At 41.1% G+C, this 24,992-nt stretch overlaps 1 protein-coding gene across 1 annotated transcript in view; it reads right to left on the reverse strand.

Annotated features, from left to right (window-relative positions):
- The window catches only part of PREP (prolyl endopeptidase), a 116,892-nt gene that overhangs the window by 69,311 nt on the left and 22,589 nt on the right, over positions 1-24,992 (reverse strand). Inside the window, exons 3-6 of the mRNA XM_045865245.3 lie at positions 23,784-23,917; positions 22,521-22,651; positions 19,847-20,056; positions 14,564-14,685 (exon numbers count right to left, since the gene is read on the reverse strand). Coding sequence (XP_045721201.1) covers positions 14,564-14,685; positions 19,847-20,056; positions 22,521-22,651; positions 23,784-23,917 — 597 coding nt within the window. The remainder of the gene's footprint in view (positions 1-14,563; positions 14,686-19,846; positions 20,057-22,520; positions 22,652-23,783; positions 23,918-24,992) is intronic.

Genomic DNA, 24,992 nt, shown 5'->3' on the forward strand with positions numbered 1-24,992 from the left:
TTTTTTATTATCATCATAGGTTTTATGCAAAGTAATTAATAAGGGGCTTTGCTGTAGTAGCCTGCTTGTGATTTGTTGAGCATTTTGGAACTGTGGGTTTGTCTACTTTATCAAATTCCTAACACTTTTGGCCTTTTTTCCCTCCTATATATTTTTGTATCCTCTCACCCCTACTGTAGGACTTCAAATACACAATGTTAGATCCCTTAGCATCATCCCACAGGTCAGTGAGGCTGTGTTCATTTTTGTTTCTGTTTTTTTTTTTCTCTCTTCTCTTTTTGGTTTATTTTCAATTGTCCTGTTTTCAAATTCACTGATATTTTTGTAGTATCTAAATTGCTATTAAGCCCATGCAGAGACTTTTTCATTTCGGATGGCTTATTTTCACACCTAGAAGAATGTCTGGTTCATTTTTATATTATTTCTTTGTTCATTATATTAACATTTTCTCAAATCCTTTAAATAGTATTTTATAATAGCTTTTAAAAAGTCCCTGTCTGGTAGTTCTACTACCTGTCATTTCTGAGCCTGTTTCATTGGCTACTATTTCTCCTGGTTAAAAGTCACATTTTTCTGCTTCTTTACACATTTAGCAACTTTTAAAAATTGGATTCTACACATTTTGAACGTTGTCTGGATTTTTTTACTTGTTGCTTTTGTCTTCCTTTAAAAAGTTTTGAGGCAGTTAATTTGTTAGTGGATCAGCTTGATCCATTGGAGGCTTGTTCTCAAGTTTGATCCATTGGAGGTTTGTTTGTTCTCAAGCTTGTTCCAGCCCCACTGGAAAGGTGTGGCCTTTCTGGGATTGCTGGTGAATACCCTGGGTGTTCACAAGGTCTTTCCATTTTGGTCAGAAAGTGGCAGTCTCCCAGACTTGTTAAACCTCTGGTAGTTGTCGGCTTATAGCTCCCTGGTAGTTGCTAGCCTGAATCATGGAGTCTCATCCCATGCACGTACTACTTAATGGTCAGCAAAGTCACAAAGGGAGACCAAGGCAGAATTCCGGGACTCTTAGTGGTAGTTCCTTCTGATACTCTGCCTGCAAATTCCAGTGGCTTCAGTCTTCCTGAATTCTTTGGATACTAAGTTCGGGGAGACTGCAATACTCTGTGGGCTCCTCTCTCCTAGTGCCAAACTCCAGAAAATATCTCCAGAAAGGCAGAAAGATGGGGCAATCACAGGACTTGCTTCCCTTATAGATGATGGTCCAGCAATGCCTGCAGACCGTATCTGCAAATGACTGCTTTACTTTGTGTACTTTTCTCGCTGTTTATGGCAGGAGGGCTGCTCTAGGACTAGTGACACTGCCAAGGCCAGAGGCAAATACCCGTCATGATGTTTTTATTTTTTTAAACTCATTTTTAATTGGATAATTACACTTTTAAGAGTATATTCTTGTGCATGCTTGAAATACACAGATATAAGAATTAAGAATGTAATTAATACGGAATTAATTTAAAAGATGATACCCATGATTCATAAAGAATATAACAATGATATATTTCCTTCCATCTCATTATACAGTAAGGCATTTTTACTGTTTCTGTTTTCTATTCCAATAAAACTTCTGTGAACTACCTGCAGCCTTTGGAGCATGCTTCTTTTCTCTTATGCAGAGGTGAAACTGTCAAACATTCACTCTGACTTGCTGCGCTGCTCTCATCAAGCCCACATATACTGATTCCTTCTATCAGTGCAATGTGATGATACCGAGCTAAATGTCATCTACACAAGAGTGCCTGAGCATGGAATACTTCAGATTTTACTTCCTAGCAGCAGCAAGTGCTTAGACTTGTAGGAATTAGATTCCAGCTCTCCGAAAATGTCCATTCACTTTCTATCTACAGGTTCATTTGGTAGACCAGCTGTTTCAGTCAAGTTCCTTTGCATTTATAAATTAATCATAATGACTATGCATGTCTAAAGTGCCCAGCATTGTTAAACACTTGGCAGCACAGGGGATGTTGTAAGTTGAACATCTCTTTCTCAGAAAAAGACTGTTCTAAAGCACAGAGATAATCTGTACTTGAGAAACAGAAGGAGAATTCCAAGTAAGTTATAGTTTTATCAAAGATTCTAGAAAGTCCTGTTTAATTTGGCCACTCTTTCCTGGTGACATTTTTTCTGAGTTCAGAAGCAGTTTGCCTTAACAAACATGAACCATATTTTGCTGTATGGGTTTTTGCCACAAACTACACATAATGTCTAATGCTGCAGGTGCATTCTCTCTCTTCCATCTTTTGCTAGGCTCCTTAGAGTCTTTTCAAAGATTGTCAAATGGTTTTGGAGAATCCTATTATAAACTTCTGATTTCCATTAATTCTTTTCTCCATTCTCATCCTCACTATATTTCCAACTTACCTGTCATAATGTTAAGTGGGTCTCTTGCAAATAACACTAGACTTGACTGAGTTTAAAGAATCCAACCTAAGAATCTATATTCCATTTCCTTTAACTGTTATTGCTGAAGTACTGGCTTCCATTTTCTTAATTTCAAGTATTCTATTCACCTGAGAGTTTCCCCTTCTTTCCTCTTGGTACTGCATTATAAACTTCTTTATGAACATTGTCCCTTCTTTGACTGCTTTGGGAGTTATATATATCCTATTTCTAGGCTTTCATATGTTTTCCTTAAGCTTTCCATATACATAGTTAATAAACTCATGTCTAGAATTTCAGTTCCACCTTATTTTTAATCGATCCTACATGAATATCGTCAAGCAACCTTACAATCATAACTTCATCAAATGTAATGAAAAGCAGCCTTATTAATACTTCAGAGTTTTGTTCTCTTATCCTTTAAATGAAGACGGAATTTTTATAGCTTAGTGTTTAAAGTCATGCTATATTGATAATAAATGATGGTTAATTTCAGTTATAGTGATTCAGCCGACTGAAAAACGGGGCTGTAAAACTCACTGCAAGAACCACACCAAACCTTTGATGACAGTTGTCTCGAGCACGTCTAACGAGCTGTTCTCAGCATTTCTGGCTGGACTAAATATTGTAGCAGTTTATATTTAATCTAAGGCACGAAGTCCCAAGGTACACTGCTGGTCGGGATGCCAATTAAGTCTGTCTTTTTCACTGTAACTCTCTTCATCACAACCCAGTGAGGTTCATAGCCACCAAGCAGATTTGCTAAACTGGAAACAATTCTGAATTTTCAAGTGCTCAAAGTCTCAGATTTCAAAATCATTTATAAGTGTCATTGCTGTCCTAAAATACACAGGTTAGAAATACACCTTCTTCCACTAAAATTGTAACAATGTACATTTATTAACCACAGCTTCACATTCAGACTATAAAAACGGTGATTTTGGAAATCACCGGGAGGAGGAGAGAAAAATATTGTTGATGAGGAGGACGCTTGCATTCAACAGAAAAAAAGTGACTTTTCTGGGGCACCTGGGTGGCTCAGGTGGTTAAGCATTTGCCTTTGGCTCAGGTCATGATCCCAGGGTCCTAGGATCGAGTCCCACATCAGGCTCCTTGCTCAGTGGGGAGCCTGCTTCTCCCTCTCCCTCTGCTGCTGCCCCTGCTTGTGCTCTCTCTCTCTGACAAATAAATAAATAAAATCTTTTTTTTTAAGTGACTTTTCTAAATTCCAGATAAAAAGAAAACAGATAAACAGGTGAGCCAAGGGCCCCATCAGGCCTTCATGAAACACTATAAACTCCCGTTCACAAAATATTATTTTTTTCTTTAAACAATATGGTATCAACTAGATTAACTGTGTTCTCTGGAAGCAATTAATCTGATTCAAAAGCACTGACTAATTGCAACAAGGTTGGAATAATACTAGTCTGACCAATTATAAAAAATGTAATTCTTGAATCTGTGCTTTTCACAGCTTTCTTCTACTTTATGTCTATATTTTTTAGACAAATTTTCCTTAAGTCAAAATGATCTTATTTCATGAAAATCTACCTTTTATGTAAATAAATATTAATTAACAAAAAAAATTCTAAGAATTACTGTAAATTGAATATTTACATTTGCGGATATGAAATCCAGTAACTGCATTCCAAACAATACCAACAGGGATGAAAGCTTTTTATTTTTTTAAGATTTTATTTATTTATTTGAGAGAGAAGGAGAGAGAGAGCATGGGGGGGGAGGCAGAGGGAGAGGGAGAAGCAGACTCCCCCCTGAGCAGGGAGCCCGATGTGGGGCTAGATCCCAGGACCCCAGGATCATGACCTGAGCCGAAGGCAGACTCTTAACCAACTGAGGCACCCAGGCGCCCCTTAAAGCTATCATTCTTTTTTTTTTAAAAGATTTTATTTATTTGACAGAGAGAGATACAGCGAGAGAGGGAACACAAGCAGCGGGAGTGGGAGAGGGAGAAGCAGGCTTCCCGCGGAGCAGGGCGCTCGATGCGGGGCTCGATCCCAGGACCCTGGGACCATGACCTGAGCCAAAGGCAGATGCTTAACGACTGAGCCACCCAGGCGCCCCCTTTTTTTTTTTTTTTTTAAGATTTTATTTATTTATTTGAGACACAGAGATACAGAGAGAGAGAGAGAATGAGCAGGGAGAGAGGCAGAGGGAAAAGGAGAAGCAGGCTCCCCGCTGGGCAGGGAGCCTGATGTGGGGCTCGATCCCAGGACGCTGGGATCATGACCTGAGCCGAAGGCACACGCTTAACTATCTGAGCCACCCAGGCGCCTCTTAAAGCTATCATTCTTTATATACTCATAAATAACCATTCTTTACCCATTTAGCCTTTCATTATCCATAACAGGCAAACCTCAACAGAGAGAAACAAATGCAAAAGCTGCCCCAGCCCCAGCTCCCTTGCTTCTGGGGTGGGTGGGGCTGGACACCGCTACGTCACCACAGTGGCTGGTTTTAACAGGACATGATTTAACATATGCCATCAAACACAGCCGGCCACTATTCGGGGAGTCGGGGCGGAGGCCGTATATTTAGCCAACATTTACTGAGAGCCGGCCACTGCTGAACCAGGTTCTAAAACACACAGATCAATAGCACAGGGCCTCGAAGAGCTCGTGCTCAGATGGGAGAGAGAGATGGACACGCACGTGCACACAGATGAAAATCATAGAACATGAATAGCGAGAAGTGCCGAGTATGAAGGGAGTGCAGAGAAGGGCGGCTAACAGGGAGGGGAGGTGGAGGAGGAGTGAGCTCTGAGGCGGCTTTGGGGGAGGGATGGTCCTTAAGTGATTTTAAAAGAGATGCAGAATTCCTCTCAAAATGGTTGCTTGAATTTGGCCTTCTTACAACTGCTACGGGGGTGTAGCTATCTGGTTCCCAGAACTACGCTGACACACCCGCAAGCTACCTATGTTCACTCTCAAGCGTCCAGCCTGCCACTGGATGGCAGCATACGCGGTGGCCGCTGTGGTCTGCCCGGTGCCAGGAGCGGGCAGTGCTCGGCTGAGAACCGCCAGGCCTGTCCCCGGGTCGGAGAGAACCGCCTCTCCCAAGGTCACAAATCCTTTCAGGTTCTTCCCACATGTAATGACTGACGAACTCAAGGGTATAAAGCCCCCAGTCAGGAAAATGCTGAAGGCCAGCCCAGCCTGAGAGCTCGCTGTGGGACTGGCTGAGGTCTTTGTAATGACCGCATGACAGTTCAACTCCTTCCTCTCTGCCCTCGCTCCGCACACAGGTCCTGAAAGCACTCCCGTTCAACTTCCGGCCCGCTTTCCAAGGACCCTGGCCTGTGACAGCATGCAAAGCATCACAATACCCTGTGCACACGCAGTGTGTAACCTGGCACAGCCCACGACTACTGTGCTTCCACGCAGTCTCCGGGGCAGGCCCAACAAACAATGCGCTCCTCCTAGTTCATCCTCTAGAAATGAAACAAGAGTCAGCAGTTAACAACCTGACTGCCGATAAGGTGCTTACGGAACAATGTGCCTCAGCACTATGAATCGGTGAGGCTGAGAACTCCCAACCTCCCTCATCTTTAGCCACTGGGAAGCCCTGATTGAGGAAAACTCCCCCAAAAGGAGGCCAGAGGAGTGTGGAAAGAAGTGCTACCATCTAGCCTTTGTGGTTTCTCAGCCTGGCATATTTTGTGGTACTGGAGAAAACCTTCGTAGGTGTTGGCTTCCATTTTTGACGAGGGGATCCAGGAATTGGCTGCCATACTCACTGACACTTACCCAAAGGGCATAAGGTATGGGGTTATCAGACTTTATACTTTCATTAAAGAAGCCACATTAATTCACTAAGAAATTTCAGTTGTGTATATTGTGGTATTATGCTACACTGAGGTGATGATATAAGGAAACCCTGACAGACCTCAAACTGTAAAATGGAGTATGTATTTTGTACTTTATTCTGTTAGGTTCACATATACTGCTCCAACAAACACAAAAGTCACACGATTCAGCACATCCAGGATATAATCTCTACAAACCCAGGAGCCATAAGACCACAGAATTTAAAAAGATAAGCAGCAACCGGAAAACACCTCAGGAGAATCTAGTCCCAAATAATATGTTTTTATCAAAATATGGATCATAGCTGCTCCATATTTACATGTTATCAGCTTTATCATCCACTCATTTTTTTTTTTAAATGAATTTACAGAAATGAGTGTGAAATAGAATATGACAATACTAGCAGTTTTTCTGGAAAATGAGATCTTTGTAGTTTATTTTAAACAATAAACCTATGTTGTTATTACTATCACTAGTATTATAAAAATTTTAAATTCATTGAATTTGGCTATTCTCAGTCTCAATACTATACAATAAGAACAGGTGGGCTTTCTAAATGACCTGAATCAACTAACTTTTCTTTATGCATCTCATGTTAAGAGAAAATGAACAGAAGATCACTTAATGTTGTAAACTCCCAATCATTTATCTACAAAGGTGTTTTTTTCTTTTTTTAAAAAATTTTACTTATTTGAGAGAGAGAGAGAGAGCGAGAGAGAGTGGGGTGAAGGGCAGAGAGAGAAGCAGACTCCCCACTGAGCAGGGAGCCCGATGTGGGATTCTTCCCAGGACCCTGGGATCATGACCTGAGCCGAAGGTAGATGCTTAACCAACTGAGCCACCCAGGTACCCTCCAAAGGTGTTTTTCAAAAACAACAAGGACACATAGCCAATATTGTGTGTGTGTGTGTGTGTGTGTAATGATGTGGACTTTCATCGAACATATTATTTTTCTTTTTTTAAAAAAGATTTGACTTATTTGACAGAGAGAGAAGCAGGCTCCTCGCTGAGCAGGGAGCCCAACACAGGGCTGGATCCCAGGACCCCAGGATCATGACCTGAGCCGAAGGCAGACACTTAACCGACTGAGCCACTCAAGCGCCCCAAACATATTATCATTTTCAAAGAATAGCTCATAAGCTATTTTATGTGAGAGCTACTGAGCCCCAGTCATGTGGTCTTGTGTTAATAACCAAATCTCCACAGACATGAAATTTCTTTGGTACATATACTAATTTCCACTTGGAATCCAACGCGAAGTAAATAAAGTTTTTTTTTCATCATTTGAATCTACATGCACTTTTTCAAATTGAGGAAAGTATTCCTTTTACATATTATGACAAAAGAATTGTGTATATTAAAAAAAGTATCCTAAAAAGCCGTGAGACTTAAAATTGTCTGGAACATTAACAAAAGGAATGAAAATGGGTTTTAATAGCTTTGGGAGTTATTCATGTTCCTCTCAGAGCAGGAAACTTTATCCATTTTATTTCATGGTCTCTTTTGGATTCCTTTCATAATAGTAGTGAATCACAACATCATCTCTTTAATATTAAGTATGTTTCCAAAACTTAATCTGGGAAAACTTTTAAAGGTCAAACTAATCACCTACAATGATGGCTTCTCACTAACGGGACTCATTATGGAGTTGTATAACAACAGGAGTAGCGTAGTACACACGTACAGGGGTAGTCAGAGGTTCATGTGATGTGTGTTAGCATAAACATCTCCCAACAGGTCGTCATTCAACAGAGCACGCAGCTTTCCCAATACAGTGTGGTCCTACAGCAGTGGGCAAAAACCGAAATCGACCCATATCCTATATGATGTGTTCCTTCCTCAGTATGCCAGAAGATTGAACGTGGGAAAACCCGCGTTCAAAGTGAAATGAGTAACATAGATCTTCACATGATAGAGCCGCTACTGTTGTTTAATAATCTACTGTTTGTTTTCTTTTCTCCCTTACTGGCCAAGAGGGGTCAGGTGAGAAGCGACTGATCAGCAACTCCAACCCTACTGCTACCAAAACCAACTCTCTCCTGTCAGGAGCTGTTCCACGTACACAGAGCGGCACTGCTTTCTAGCTTTACTCAAATTCCAGTCTGTTGTGTGGCTTCCTGACTTTTCTTCCCCACCGTCTGCTGGGATTTTCCCACCCGCTACTAATCAGCATGGATCAGTGATGGATATTATCACGCCTTGCGGTGCTGATGAGAGAGAGGACCCGGGTGATGAGCCACGGACACGCACAGCCAGGTTGGGAATCCACCCCGGGACCGACAGAAAGACAAGCACTCAGCCGCTCTGGGAGTTGGGGGGAAAATACAGGCTCTCCGGCACAGCACAAGGAAATGAAGACTCACCGATAACACACTGGCAGCCGCCAGCTCAGGTCAGGAGGACAAAGGGTCTTTAAAACGACAGACAAACGGAACATGATGGAAACTGTGTCATGAGCCCCAAGCCCCTTGGCAATATTGTAAAGTGTTTATAAATAGAAGAGTTGACTACAACAAGAACATCTTCCAAAGGGCCAGAGCATGCCGGTCTGTGCTCCCGAGGATCGCCTGGCCCTAGCACCCGGGTGCACCAAGCCAATGGCTTCCTGGGCCCCCGGGGAATAGATGCATGAAGTATGCTGACCAGGAAGAGGGCTGCTGAACAATGACTGCTCCCAGCCAGCGCTTTCCAGTGAGTGAGGGGCAGGTGAGGCGGAATTCCCTGAGGGACACCCAGACACCTAGGCCGTCTGCTTCGTGAGGCAAAGCTGGGTGCACACCAGGCCTCAAGGGTCTTCACATGCACGAACCTCAGCAGGGGGAGGGGAGGGGAAGGAAACTAACGCTCACTGTGTGCCCACGGAGTCAAGCATCAGGCAGTGATTTTACATGTTAATATATACATATAATATATAAACGTCTACACAAATATACACATACTTGAACAACTAGGGATCACAAGTGAACATATAAAAATGGCTATAGAGATATGTGATAAACATCAAGATTAGGATTACCTTTGTAAAAAAGAAGCCCCGTTTTCAAAACTTGGTTAAGACAGAATTAGGTTCTCAGTATAGAATTCAGCTAGACAGTCACAAAGAGGCTGGGCATTTTCCCCTTAGTCCTTTCTAAAGGTACTTGACACATTTTCAGAATCTTCATTCTAGAGCACCCTCTGCTGGGAAAAGTGCCTCAAAATACTTGATCTCCTTGTTTCCACAACCCCCCCCCCAATGCTCTGGGAATTACTTCAAAATAAAGGGAATTTTTTTTTTTTGGATCTAGTAGAATCTTTTAAAACAATTTCTATTCCCCCACAATCCTGCCTTCCAGGTAAAGCCTTATAGTCTATGTTAAATAATTGACACCACTGTCCCTCTAAGCCCAATGCTAGACAGGTGTCATGTTACCCCAGGGGCATGAGGGAGCTGCAAGGACTGAGGGAGGAGGCCCCCGGCTGGCAGGTGAGGAGAGCAGTGGTGACCAGCACCTGCCCTTCCAGGATGGAGCAACCCATGGAGGTCGCTTCCCTCAGAACAAGAGACACCAGGAAGATAGCCTCCCTCCAGTCATCTTGAAAGGTCCTGGCAGAAAAAGGATGGAAGAGGGGAGCTACGGAGGGAATCCTGCTGGGAGCAGAAGCCTTGGAAGGCAACACAAATGTGAGCCAGAGTTTATTATCCACCACAGAGAACAGCACACAGGTTCCCAGAATGGAGGGTATCTCACTACAAAAGGATGCCATGAGGGAGCCGGCACCAAGATACCGGTCATGACTGCAAGCAGATGGTGGCAACCAGACACCGACAAAAAGCTCTGGAGGAGCAAGAACCCCGTTCCCCTCCTCCAACTTCTCCTCCCTGCAAGGTCGCTGGAGAAACTAATCCACAATGAATAACCGAGGGGAGAGAATTGGAGATGCTGTCCATTGCTCAGAATGGCCTCACCTGGAAAACGTCAATCCCAGTGTCCCAGTCTGATCATCCTCCAGAGTTTCCTCCTGCGCCTTCATATCCCCTCCCTCCTGTTCCCCAGCCCCGTCCCCAAGCAACCACTGATTTGTTTTATGCCATTACAGACTAGTCTGCATTTTCCAGAGCGTTCTATAAATGGAATCAAACACTCTGTAGTCCTGTGTACTCCTTTCTTTGGCTTTCACTGAGCAGAATTATTTTGAGATTCATCCCTGTTGTTGAATATATCAACAGTTTGTTCCTTTTTACTGCTGAGTAGTACTACTCTATTGTAGAGATGTACCACAATTCATTCATTCATTCATGCACTTGATAATGGGTATTTGGGCTATGCTAGTTTGAGGGTATCTTGAATAAAGTCTTTGTATGGAAAAAAATAAATAAGTAAACCACCAACCAGGGGGTTGAGTAGTCCCTATTCCCCTGCCAGTCCCCCATGTGCTCACCAAACAGGAGCTGGGCAGAGGGAAGAAGCATGTAAATTGGAGAGACTAATATTTTGCTTTGGACTGCAGTGGATCCTTCGTAACAGTTCTAATACTCCAAAATGTCCTGAAAGCTATGGATTCTGCTAGATGGAAGTCAGTCATCCTGGGGCAGATGGTGTCACGGGCAATGATGGAAACACTAAAGCTGCTTCCTGGTTGTACGTGATGGACTGCTCAAGGCAAGAAGACCTGTCCATGCAGGAAGGCAGAGGAGGCATCTATGAAGGAAAAGGAGTCATAAGGAGACAGTGTCTAGGATTCAAAGGGAAGTCCTCAGTGAATCTGGACTGCAGCAGCCCAAAGGGAGGAGTATGGCAGCTCGCCGGAGAAATCCACACACGTCCACAAGCTCAGCTGGCCGCCCACCCCAAAGACCCCTCCAACCACACCCACAAAGCCCAAGTTGCTCTCACATCCAGCAGCTACCTCCTCACCCAGGAAGCCTGCGTCAGGGTCGGTGAGATGTTATGCTAAAGCCTCTGTCCATAGACTTTCAGAGCTGAAAAAGCCCCAGGGGAAATGAAGGAAAGAGATCTGGAGACAAGGGAAGTGTCCAAGGCTGCACCGACAGGACGAGGATAAAATGTCCGAATTTCTGTGATAGTACACCATCACTGTAACACTAGTTCTCTATTCAGTCACTGTTAAAGTGTTAAAGATATTAACAAAATACTGGGTTCAAAATGATGATCCCCAAAGCAACTACTTGAAAAATACCACGCATCAAGAGCGTGGTCATGAAGCAACCAACCCGGGCACCTGGTGGGTGTCTGTCACCCGTTGTAACAAGACATCCAAGTAGCTGGAATACAGCTTCAAGGAAGACTACACCCAGTGTGTGCTTACCAAGACTGCTGGTTTTCGCAGACTTCCTCTGCATCATTCACTATTAGGCTCTGATCCAATACAAAGTTCCTTAGGACCCATCATCTATGTCCCTTTAGTTTTTTAACAACTTTACTACTTCTGTGCAGTACAGATGCATCCCTTCCGTTACTGCCATCCTTTCGACAGTCTTTGCTGCTGTTACTGCAAGACTTCTTTCCTTTAGACCAGAGAGGCTGAGTGCACGTGGTTAGGAAGACACAGGCTGTGGGGTCTAACACACTCAGCAGGCAAGTTCTAGCCATGGGCTTGCAAGTTAATCTCTCTGGCAGGCATTTCACTTTGTCCATGCAATGGAATGATCACCTCCTTTTCGAGGCTTTGGTAAAGATTATATTAGATAATTTACATAGAGTGAACATCTTTTTAATGAATGGTAGAAGGATCACATCAACTACTTAAATCTGCTTTTCTTTTCACTTTCCTAGTAGAATTGAATGCACATATGTTAAATACATATATATCTCCACTATATTTTTATTTTTTATTTTTTTTGAGAGAGCATGAGCAAGCGAGTAGGGGTGGAGGGGGAGAGGGAGAGGGAGAATCTCAAGCAGACTCCACGCCCAGCGAGGAGCCCAACACGGGGCTCGATCTCACGACCCTGAGATCATGACCCGAGCCAAAATCAAGAATTGGATGCTTAACTGACTGAGCCACCCAGGCGCCCTTCACTGTATTTTAAAAAACTGGGTGCTCACAATAATGCTATGGAAACACACCAAGTGTCCATCAACAGATGAAGGAATAAAATATGGTGTATACCCACAATGGAATATTATTCAACTATAAAAAGGAAGGAGATTCTGACACATGCTACAACATGGATGAACCTAAGGACTTCACGCTAAGTCAAACAGCCAGTCACAAAAGGACAAATACTGTATGATGACATTTATATGAGACACCTAGAATAGTGCAACACAGAGAGACAGAAAGGAGAGGGATGGTTGCCAGGGAACGGGGGGAGCAGGGGAGATGGGGAGTTACTGCTTAAAGGGGACAGTTTCAGTTTTCCAAGATGAAAAAAGTTTTGGAGATATATGGTGGTGATAGTTGCACAATAATGTCAGTGTATTTAATGCCACTTAACTCTATACTTAAAAATGATTAAACCAGTAAATTTTGTTATTATATTTTACCACAATTTAAAAGTAAAGAAAACAAACCAACCAACCAAAAACCTAACTGCTTCAACCAAACACTAAGAGAGATCCAAGCAACTTGAGCTGCTCGCATGTTCTACTATAAAGCTTGTTTCCTTTTAGACCAATGTGCTAAATTACATAAATATTCTGGCATTTATTTTCAGTATCCATGTTACTATATCAACCAAATACACTTACCTTGATTAAAATGGGTCTGCTGTAATGAAATTATTAGCTTTGAAGTATAAAAACTTCTCTAGGAATGTCTTTGATTTTATGATGAAGAATCCCAGGGGGAATAAAACTGATTATTAAAATACATTATTTTAGGTTTTCCCCATCAATACCTTCTCTCCAAAAAGATAAAGAGAAACACATGATCTGACATTAAAACATTGTTTGGTAGCATATTCATCTTCCTTAATGTTTCACTCAGATGACAGTAAAAATGTATATTATTTTACAAACCAACACCTATTATCCATAGTAACCAGAAGACTTAGGTAGGAGGAGAAGCTGAACTAAGAAGGAAACAGTAGAAACAGTCTACAAATAGAGTCAGAAAGCCATTAAAAACAAACAGGTGAAAAAATGACAATAGTAACTACATAAGGAAAGCTCATGGGCGGGGGGGGGGGGCACTTCAGTGAGAAGGAAAAAGCGTGAAAAAAGGATACAATTTCAGGTCATAAAAGTCCTATAAATTCACTTTTAATACGCTGCATTAAAGTCTAGCAAGTTTTTTCTATTAAGGGCCAGAAAGTAAATATTTTCAGCTTTGTGGGCCATGGAGCCTTTTGCAGCGACTCAACCCTGATACTGCAGCCTGAAAGCAGCCCCAGACAATACGAAACAAACAGTGTGGCTGTGTTCTGATGAAGCTTTATTTATTAAAGCTGACAGCAGGCCAAATGTGGCCTAAAGGCAGGCAGTAGTTTGCCAACCCCTGGTCTAGGGAAACAAAATAAATAAATAGAAGAACAATCTGGGATAAGGTATATCAATGCACATCAACTAAAATACTATGGGTTACTATTCTATCCCCCAGTGAACCAGACCCAGGAGACCAAGTTCAAATATCAAATGTTCCTTTTTTATCAAAGTTCTAAGTAAGTGGCTCCATGAGCTAAAGACTTTCTAGTGGATTTCTCATTCCCACTAAAAAATGGGCCAACAGCCCACCTATATCAAAACATTCAGAATGCTTTTCTTTAAAAAATATTTCTTATACCCAGAAATGAACTAACAAGAGTTAAATTTTTACTCCAAGTACCTCTAAGTCTTTTCACAGTTGATTCTCAAGATACAGAATAAAATCTGGGCCAGTAACTTCAAAGACTTCAAATACAGTTTTGCTATGGTCAAGACTCCCAAGGAATACCTGACCTTCTATCAGATGGGAAAATGTATGAAAATACACATTTTAAAGTAAAAACAAGTGAACAATATGCACAAAGAGGAAAGCTGTGTTAAAAAAAGGAAAACATATACTCTCTCTCCCCCCACATTCTCACTTACACAAAGAAAATTTTTTGGAAGGATACTTTCCTCACCTCTGAGACATAAGATTCTGAATTTCAAAATGTTCACGATTTGCTTTATGTGATACTGTACTTTCACTTTTTTTTTTTTTTTAACCATAAGCATGTATTACTTTGTATTAAGGGTTTTATGTTGAAATTGCAGTTAAAAGGTTTATCATCACCTTCACTATTAAGAGTCCATTTGAATACCAATATTTTTAACATGAGAATATTCACTCACAGGACTTAGCACATCCATAAAAATCACACAACAAGAATATCCATATACACAGTCCATGTGACATCGAGTTCGTGGGGCAATCTCACAGAAATACCATACCTCAGCTCCACCCATCCACTTAGGCTCATCAGGAAACTCAGCACACAAAATATCTTCTGACTGATCAGTTCCCAACACATGGTAACAGAGCTTTTGATGGAGATTGGTGGATGTCTCTGTACCTGAAGGAGTTAAGAATGTATACTGAAGTGCAGTTGGCAATTTTAAGAAAATCTATTCCACCCATATTGCACAATGCTAGAAGCGTTTAAAAAGTTAATTACCTGGTCGTAAGATACCAAGTTAATATGCAAAAGTTAACTGCTTTCCTGTATACCAGCAATGAATAAGTGGCATTTGAAATTAAAAATATAGTATCATTAAGGATGTAATATATAACATGGTGACCATAGTTAGTAATAGTTAATGATATTGTACTGCATATTTACAAGTTGCTAAGAGAGAAGATGCTAAAAGTTCTCATCACAAAAAACAAATTTGTAACTATGTATGGTGATGTGATGGAGACTTGTGTGGTGACTGTTTCATAATATATATAAATATTGAATCATTAGGTTGTACACCTAAATCTAATATAATGTTCTATGTTGATTATAGCTCAATAAAAAAAATTTTTTTAGGGGCTCCTGGGGGGCTCAGTCGTTAAGCGTCTGCCTTCGGCTCAGGTCATGATCCCAGGGTCCTGGGATCGAGCCCCGCATCGGGCTCCCTGCTCCGCGGGAAGCCTGCTTCTCCCTCTCCCACTCCCCCTGCTTGTGTTCCTTCTCTCGCTTTGTCTCTCTCTGTCAAATAAATAAATAAAATCTTAAAAATAAATAAATAAATAAAAATTTAAAAAAACCCCACAATACCATTTACATTAGTACCCCCAAAATTAAATGCTTAGGTACATTTCTAATAAAATATGTATAAGACTTATATGAGAAAAACTACAAAACTGATGAAAGAAATCAAAAAAGAATTAAATAAATGGAGAGATGCTCCATGTTTATCAATAAGAATACTCAATATTGTCATGTCAATTCTTCCCCACTTGATCTATAGATACAGTTTAATTCCAATAAAAATCCCAGCAAGTTATTTTGTGGATACTGATGAGTTGATCCTAAAGTTTATATGGAAAGAGAAAAAAACCCAGAATGGCCAGCACAATATTGAAGGAAAAGAACCAAGTTGGAGGACTAACACTACCTGACTTCAAGATCTACTGTAAGTAATCAAAACAGTGTGGTATTGGCAAAAGAACAGAGAGGTAAATCAATGGAGCAGAGTAGAGAGCCCAGAAAGCACCTCCGTAAATACAGTCAACTGGTCTTTGACAAAGGAGCTAAGGCAATCCAGAGGAGCAAAGACGGCCTTTTCAACAAACAGTGCTGGAACAACTAGACAACCACATGCAGAAAAATGAATCTAGACACAGACTGTACCTGTCAAAAAAATTAACTGAAAATGGACCACAAACCTAAATGTAAACACAAAACTATAAAATTCCTAAAATATAACATATGAGAAAATCAGGATGACCTTGGGTTTGGCAATGACTTTTTAGATACAATGTCAAAGGTATGATCCACGAAAGAAAGAACTAATAAGCTGGACTTCATTAAAATAAAAAAATTCTGCTCTGTGAAAGACACTGTCAAGAGAATAGGACAATTCACAGACTAGGAGAAAGTATCTGCAGAAGACATATCTGATAAAGGACTGTTACCCAAAATTTACAAAGAACTCTTGAAACTCAAAAAAAAAGAAAACATACACCCTATTAAAAAATGGGCCAAAGACCTTAACAGAAACCTCACTAAAGCAGGGGCGCCTGGGCAGCTCAGTCAGTTAAGCATCTGACTCTTGATTTCGGCTCGGGTCATGATCCCAGGGTGGTGAGATCAAGCCCTGCGGCAGGCTTCGCACGGCTGACTGTGGAGACTGCTTGGGATTCTCTCTCTCCCTCTGCCCCTCCCCTGTGCGTTTGTGCGCCTTCTCTCTCTAAAAAGAAAAAAAAATGATATGCAGATGGCAAAGAAGCATATGAAAAGATGGTCCACATCATATGTCACCAAGGAAATGCAAATTAAAACAATAATATACCAGTGTACTCCTATTAGAATGGACAAAATCCAGGACAATAGCAACACCAAATGCTGGTGAGGATGTGGAGCAACAGGACCTCTTTTTCATTGCTGGCGGGAATGCAAACTAGTACAGTCACTTTGGTAGACAGTTTTGCAGTTTCTCACAAAACTAAACATATTCTTACAATACAATCCAGCAACCACTCTCCTTGGTATTTACCCAAAGTGTCTGAAAATTTATGTCCACACAAAAACCTGCACACAGATGTTTACAGTGGCTTTATTTGTAACTGCCAAATCTTGGATGCTATCAAGATACCCTTCAATAGCTGAATGGTTTAAAAATAGGTGAAAGGATAAAGAAACTGTGCTATATCCAGACAAAGGAATCCTATCCAGCGCTAATAAGAAATGGATTATCAAGCCATGAAAAGACATGCATAGCACCGAGTGAAAGAAGCCAATCTAAAAAGGCTACATAGTGTATGATTCCAACTATATGACGTTTGGGAAAAGGCAAAGCAATGGAGACAGTGGCGAGATCAGTGGTTGTCAGAGGCTAGTGGACAGGGAGGATGAACAGGTGGAAAAGAGGATTCCGAGGGTGGTCAAACTCTGTATGACATTATAATGGTGGATACATATCATTCTACGTTTGCCTAAACTCGTGGAATATACAACACTAAGAGTGAGCTCTAACGTAAGCTCTGCATTTTGGGTGATTATGATGTATCAATGGAGGTTCATCGATTGTACCTACTCTGATGAGGGATGTTGATAATGATGTTATCAATGGAGGTTCATCAATTGTACCTACTCCAGTGAGGGATGTTAATAATAGGGGAGGTTCTGCATGTGTGGGGGCAGGGGCTGTATGGGAAATCTCTGTACTTTCTGTTCAATTCTGCTGTGAACCTAAAAATGCTCTAAAAGATAAACTCTCTCCCCCCCCACTTTTTTAATGTTAAGTATTGGCTGGGTATCACCCTGGAAGTAATTCACACATTTTTGTTGATTTTGGAAGATGTTATGAGATTGAACTATTCTTTTTTTTTTCATTATAAAAAGGTACTAAGGTTTCAGGATGATGAAAAAGAAGTAAGATAACACCACAATATAAAAGAAAGGTTTACAGCACTTGGTGATTTTCCATGGGTTCTCTGGGAAGCACATGGGCACACAACCTGAGAGGGTGCTGAGGTCTTCTCGACAAGAGGGCAGCAAATTACAGCTGGAAATAGATGTTATCTTTCTGAAATCAATCATAGTAACTAATCTTTACTGTTTCTGCCACTGAAAGCTGAGCTTAAATAATAATTTTCATGTTTTTCACAAAATAATAATATTGTTCTCTAACAAGAAATGGCCAGGGAAATACTTTTTTGGTCTCCCAGAACTTGAAGTAGCCATTTTCTAACTCAGCACCACTCTTTTTTTTTTTTTTTTTAAAGATTTTATTTATTTTTCAACAGAGAGAGAGAGACAGCGAGAGAGGGAACACAAGCGGGGGAGTGGGAGAGGGAGAAGCAGGCTTCCCGCTGAGCAGGGATCCCGATGTGGGGCTCGATCCCAGGACCTTGGGATCATGACCTGAGCTGAAGGCAGACGCCCAATGACTGAGCCACCTGGGCGCTCACTCAGCACCACTCTTTTTTTTTTTTTTTTTTTTTTTTTTTATGTTAAGCATTTTATTTGAATCATTTTTCTTGGCTATTTGCTCTTGTATATACATAGTATAACCATAATCATATTCTGCATTGATGAAGGCTAAAGCTAAAGCAGGAACTAATATACCAATATTCAAATCACAACTATTAGCCCATAGGTAGCTTTTTTCTGCAGCACCACTCTTAACAGAGGCAGCTAATTCAGTGTACAGAGCCCAGATGACTTTCTTTAGCCAACATCCTTGAAAAGAAAGCCTACTCTTAAGTCAGCTCTTCTTGTAGTTCACTGGTGAATTAAAAAAAAGGTACTGCACTAGTCTAATCAAAAGGCAGCAAAAGCTGAACATAGCCAAAAGAGATGAAAAGAATTATAGTCTTATTCCCAATTTAACTGGGGGAAATCAGAAAAGAAAGCTAGCATATGTAAAGACAAGAAAGGTACAGCAGATCACGATAAGGGGATAGCGTATGTAGCAGAAAGCACTTTATCAGCTGTGCTTCTTACCAGCCCCAGGCCTCCAACAAGCAACTGAGCCTCTGTACCTCAGCTCCAAACCTCCAACAAAGGGACTGTAAAACCCATCTGTAAAGACCAACGCAACAGGAAAATGCTACAGGCCACTGTGGAAAGAAGATGATGACTGCTGACAGCTTGCAACAGCAAGATACAAGGTCCGTGGGCCTTTCTCTCTGGAAAGATGAGGAGTGAAGGGGGAAAGAGACTGCTTGAACACAATAGGACCTTTGTAGAACCGAAAAGAAGAACAAAGGTGTGTCCTAGAAATTCACAACGAGAAACGTGTCAAGATAAACCAAGTAACCTGTAACTTCTAATCAGAGGAAGAGATGCCATCACCACAGTAGGGAAATTTTATAATCGCTCAACATCATTAAATAAATAGGTTTCATGGAAAAAAAAAATCCATCTTCTCCATGACCCCTTGGGAGATACATTTGTAAAGGACTGACTGCAATAATGGCCCAGTTTTTCCTGGTTCCTTCTATCTGTTCCTCCACCCCTTGGACAGGGGCTGGCCCCATGACTCGCTTCGGCCAACAACAGAATGCAGCACCACGACGCAGTGCCGGCAGCAAGCACAGGCATCGAAAGGCTCCTGCCTTTCGACTCTCCCTCTTGGGATCCTGCTGAGCTGCCATGCAAACCAAGTGGGCTAGCCTGCTGGAGGATGAGAAACCAAAAGGATCAGAGTCAAAGCCCCTGACATGGGCTAGCCTGCTGGAGGATGAGAAACCAAAAGGATCAGAGTCAAAGCCCCTGACAAAGCCAAGCCAAGATCGGCCAACTGACCCACAGCCGAACACAGACACATGACAGAACTCAGCTAATCTAGAAGAACTGCCTGGCCAACCCACAGACTCCCAAGCAAAAGAAATATGGTTATTATTCTAAAACACTAAGTTTTGGGGTGATCTGTCATACAACAATGCTAACGGATACAGCGCCCTTTGAGGAAACCTGGTTCTACACCAAATAACTTCTACGTAGGGTTTAGCTTTTCAAGTCATGGGAAGTCACACTTCTAGTCCATGAGAAAGATGCTTCAGCTGCCATCTTCACTTACCGTCACTTTTTCCATCCTGTTGGGGATAGGAGTTATAGAACATCCCTTTCCCGTCATGGGTCCATGCCATACAGCTGAACTTGACTCTCTCGAGCACATCTGGAAGCTCTCTGGCACCATCAACCTTCATGAACTTGATCGTCACCCAGTCTGAGCCACTGGCACTCAGACCATAGGCGAAATACTCCCCGTCTTCACTGAAGGCATAGCCTATGGGACACAGGAGAAATTCTCACACAGTGCACATGGGGACACAACCCCTAGCCTTGCCCGCTGCCCTCCGTGCTGCCTGACACGCTCTCTGCCATACGTGCAACAGCAGGATCAGGGAGCCTGTCGTGAGGACTTCTGGGGGCTGAGCCCAGGCCTCACGGGAGTTCACCTCATGAGCCCGGACAAGCGTCCTCGCCTCTCCAGGTCTTGGGTTCTTCATCTGTAAAAAACGTACTAGATTATATGACCTCTAAGATGCTTCCACTGTTTATATTCCTATAATTCAATGAGCAGTTCAGTTAAAAGCAGAGCTCATCTGAGATTTCAGCATATTTTATTTATACTCTAAAGAGGAGGGGAAAAAGAATAAGGAAACTGCTTTCCGAGTAATGACTGGATTATGACACATACCATGTAACAGAACTAAATGGAAGCCATTAAGTAATTTTTGGGATGGATTCCAAACTATTTGGAATCACTCTTTACAACCTCATTTTCTGAGCATTGCTGGCACTCAAGAATTAACGTCGTCCACACCACCTGACCAGCACAAGCCCAGGTAAGCCCGAGGGTTGCAGTGAAGGCTCACACAGAGCATATTCCAAAAGCAACCATGAAAAAGAAAGAAAAGCAACACCATCTACGAACTGTTATGCGTGTCTAATTCTTTAAGTCCATGACAGAATGTTCTAATCACTGTGGAATGTGTGTTGAGAAATTTTCTGTTTATATTGGCTCTTATAAATATAAAATATATATAGATAGCATCTGGTACCACACACAGACACTGGAGATTTCCTCTTATAATGTCTGTTAAACTTCACCAGGGGTTGAAAATTATTCTCAGAAACCCAACTATTTTCAGAGGTTTCCTACTGTTTTACATGGAATTTGTTAGTGGTAATTAAGATTTCACAAGAACTACTTATTAATCCTTTATAATTGCTGTGAAGTATTGAGGCTCATCTGTATATAAATACAGAGAAGAATCTAGAAGGCAATGTGGAGAAAATACTTCTCATTCTACATAAATTATATATAATTAGAAAATTTTCAGGAAAAATTTAAATAAAAATGTTGATTTGAAATGTATAAAAAAAATCATATACTATCAAAATAATCTGTATATTTACCCGTACTGTAACTTCCCTATATCATTTTCAGAAAACTTGAAGACAGGCCAGGTCCCATGTCTGATTTTCCTTTTCAGCTATCAGGACCCGTACGTGGCAGGCATTCCGTTAAAAAGTTACTGAAATGAACTTTCAGAGACCCTCTTATAATGAAGTTCTTCTGGATGAGTTACAAAAACTTCAATATTAACAAAGGTTTATTGTTTAAACGATATCCACACAGGCTATATTACTGCACAGAACCAGTGTATTACATTCATTTACAACCACAAACTCAAATTCATGGAAGAATATCCCTGGTTAGCTGGCTGACATCTTATTTTCAATACTGATTACTTTCAACACGAATTAGATAAAGGATCACTATTTACATACACAGCCCACTTGGGAAGAAGAGGGGAAGAACCACTAAATGACTCAGTGGCTTTATAAATGAGTCTTCACACAGGGCTGTGGGAATAGGGTCCTTGCATTCCCACCTAATCAATTACAGGACTAGAGTGTTCCAATCACTCAACTCCACAGGGCTAAGCCTTCCCCTGTGCTTTCTCTACAAAACCGAAGATGCTCTGGGGGAAATGCTGAGCCAACTTCACTAAAATCTAGGATCCTAACAAGAGATGATTCTCAGAGTATTCAATTATTAAACCATAGAACCAGCGAATAGCCAAATCCTTCCTTAACTAGCTCTAATGGCACAAACCTAGGGTAATCTTCATGGCCTGTGGAAGAGGTTATCTCGGGTTGGAGTTATTTAGGAGATACATGGCAACTACAGGCCAAACTTACTCATTCAGATTTTAAACTTGCCGTCTTCAGGGAACAGGGTATCAAGCTGTCTAATTTCTACAAGACTGTGGTTTTCTACTTTCAATTCTAAAATGCAACTGAATTTTAAAACTCTGATCACTTCCTTGTCACCAAGGAAAGAGATCTTGTAAATGTTTTTTCCTCTTATACATTCATAGCTGGAACATTCTTCATAGAGCTTAAATTACTTATAGAAGATTTTTTTTCCTAAACACAGAGAGGGCTCAGGGATGTTAGAAGCAATGATGATGATACTTAAATATCTCAGAAGCCCTAGAAGCTAATTTGGGTCCAGTGTGAATTATTCTCCCATTCTGCTTCATGTTATCAGAACATGTGACTACTCACGTATTCTAGAGATACTATGCAAAAATGAGCTTTCCTGAACAGAGCATGTGCATCTGTTCTACAATATGGTCCATCCTATCTGGTATTTCAGAGGTGAAGGGACTGCATCAATGTCAGAGCCGAAAGAGAGGGCCCCGGGACTCCTGTGGGCTCAGCCGGGGAGCACTCACCTCGGAGCGCCACCGTGCCATCATCAGACAGTATGTTGGGGTCGAGGAACACTCTGGCTTCACCTTCTAAGGAATCCTGTACATATAATACTCGTTGATTCTGCAAACCCGTATTGTAAAAATAGAAATACCTAGGGGACAGAGATGGTCTTTATTTAGCCATGGAGTTTTCCATTTGTGGGGTACAATCAAAGCAAAAAGAAAAAGAAAAACAACAAATAAATGTTCATTTGCAAACAGGCCATGCCAGGGACATGGGGACTAGGGTGGAAGGTTCCACCACCTCCCTGTAATTAGAGTTTGGTATCTGAATTGTTTTCAGTATTGGAATAATTTATTATAATCCTGCATATTAGCCAAATAGAGACAAAGACTGCTTCATTTGTTAGAACTAAAATGGATAATCAAATAAAGCAGTAACTTTTTCTTTTCAATGGAGAAGAAAGCAGATCTTCTAAAATGAAATGCTGGATCCTTCCCTAGATAGGCTGCTAGGCCAGAGTCAGCAAACCTGTTCTGTATTGGGCAAGACTGCAAATGTTTTAGGCTTTGTGGACCACAGAGTCTCTGTTGCTATTACTCAATTCTATAGTTGTACAAAAGCAGCTACGGCTGATAATAAATGAATGGGCAGGTCTGTGTGCCATTTCCATTTTATTTACAAAAACAAGCGGCAGGAAGGGTTAGGCATGTAGATTGTACTTTGCTGATCTGTGTGTGTGTGAGAGAGAGAGAGAAGAAGGGGAGGGTCTAAGAAATTCTCAAGTAAATTTGTGATGGTGGTTCCACAGAGACTTAAAAAAGAATAAGAGAGTAAGTTTACCTTGGTGTGAAAGGGAGAGGAACAAGAGATGTGAATTAATAGGTGCTACCTCCTGGCCCACCTCCATTCTTGGATGAAAGAAATCCATATAATAAAAGCTTTTCTAGTAGGGTAAGCCAAAGAGAATTTTAGAGGCAAACAAATCTCCACTGCTGTCTACAAATCATCCTAGCCCAATTATTAGCCATAAAACAACAATAATTTCCTATAATCTAGATTTGCTTTCCTAGGAAATATCTCTACTAAATTTCTTAATCATGATTTAAGAATATGAACAGACCAAAAAACATTATTCTCATACTCAAGCACAGAAATGAACTGATTTCATAATGGATTAATTTTATAAAATGGTAAGTTATTTAGAATTTGTATTTTAAGATTTAAGAAAGCATTCGATTAGAAAAGTAAAAAGAAAATTAAATAAAAGCAACCTCACATACCGTTTTCCTTTCTTGAAGTGGCAACTATACTTGGGATAGTCATACAGTTCAGTCATTCTCTCTTTGTATAAACCTCTGATAGGACACTGCTCAAGGAATGGCACAGTAATCTTGTTCTGGGCCTCGACAAAAGCCTATAGGGAAAATTTAAATGGACAAAGCAAGTCAGATATAAAATTTTCCATGTGGAGTGTTATCCACTGATATGTATCCATGAAAGCATATTTTTCACTCAATAAACACCTTAATAAAGTCCTTACATGGCACTAACTATGTACTATTAACTCATCTAGACCTCACAATAATCTTACGGATAATCAAAGGTTCTTTGATTTGCCCAGTGTTACAGATGGGAAAACTGAGTCTCAGAGTAGATGAAAAGTTGCCCAACATCATATAGCTAGGAAGTCGCAGGGTTGGCTCTTGAATTGATCCTCTTAACAAACACACTCTACTGTGCTAAGATCTCGCAGTCAGTGAACTACCTTCACATTGTGCCAAGGTTTCACTCTTCTTAGCAGCCTGTAATCCCCAATCCATCAGAGTTAAATAAATAAATACCTAGGTGCTATTTTACCACTTTTGTTTTTGACATACCATCTTTCTAAGACCCACTACTTTGTCAACTTTAGAGAACCTTGCTAAAATTTGAAACTAAAGAATATTTTTTAAAAATTGGAGAATGGCGGGGGGTGGGGGCGGGCAGTGCCTGGGTGGCTCAGTCAGATAAGCGTCTGCCTTCGGCTAGGGTCTTGATCCCAGAGTCTTGGGATCAAGTCCCACGTCGGGCTGCCTGCTCAGCGGGAAGCCTGCTGATCCCTCTCCCTCTGTCTGCCACTCCCCTTGCTTGTGCTCTTTCTGTCAAATAAATAAATAAAATCTTTTTAAAAAATTGGAGAATGGGTGCCATTAAATGAGAATATCTACAACAATGGCTTGGAAGAAGGGCAAGAGATGGTCTGCAGGAAGTCAGGGGACTCTGGCAGCAAAGGCAGGGCAAGGGGCAGGTTTTACAACAGATCAACCGTAACCAAGCATGCCCTATTTGTAACTAAGCAGTTAGAAAGTTCTTAGTACTATAAAAGCTTGGACTCAGAATAATTCATGTCTGGCTATTAGTAAGAAATGAAACAAGAATAGATATATCAGCTCTAAATTCAATTGAAGGTTTAACCCCATGTCTACAAACAAGTAAACAAGTTAAGTCCT

Source organism: Mirounga angustirostris, unplaced genomic scaffold, assembly GCF_029215605.1.
Source record: "Mirounga angustirostris isolate CCGP_5_RB_7025 unplaced genomic scaffold, mMirAng1.0.hap1 SCAF_8, whole genome shotgun sequence".
Taxonomy (NCBI): domain Eukaryota; kingdom Metazoa; phylum Chordata; class Mammalia; order Carnivora; family Phocidae; genus Mirounga; species Mirounga angustirostris.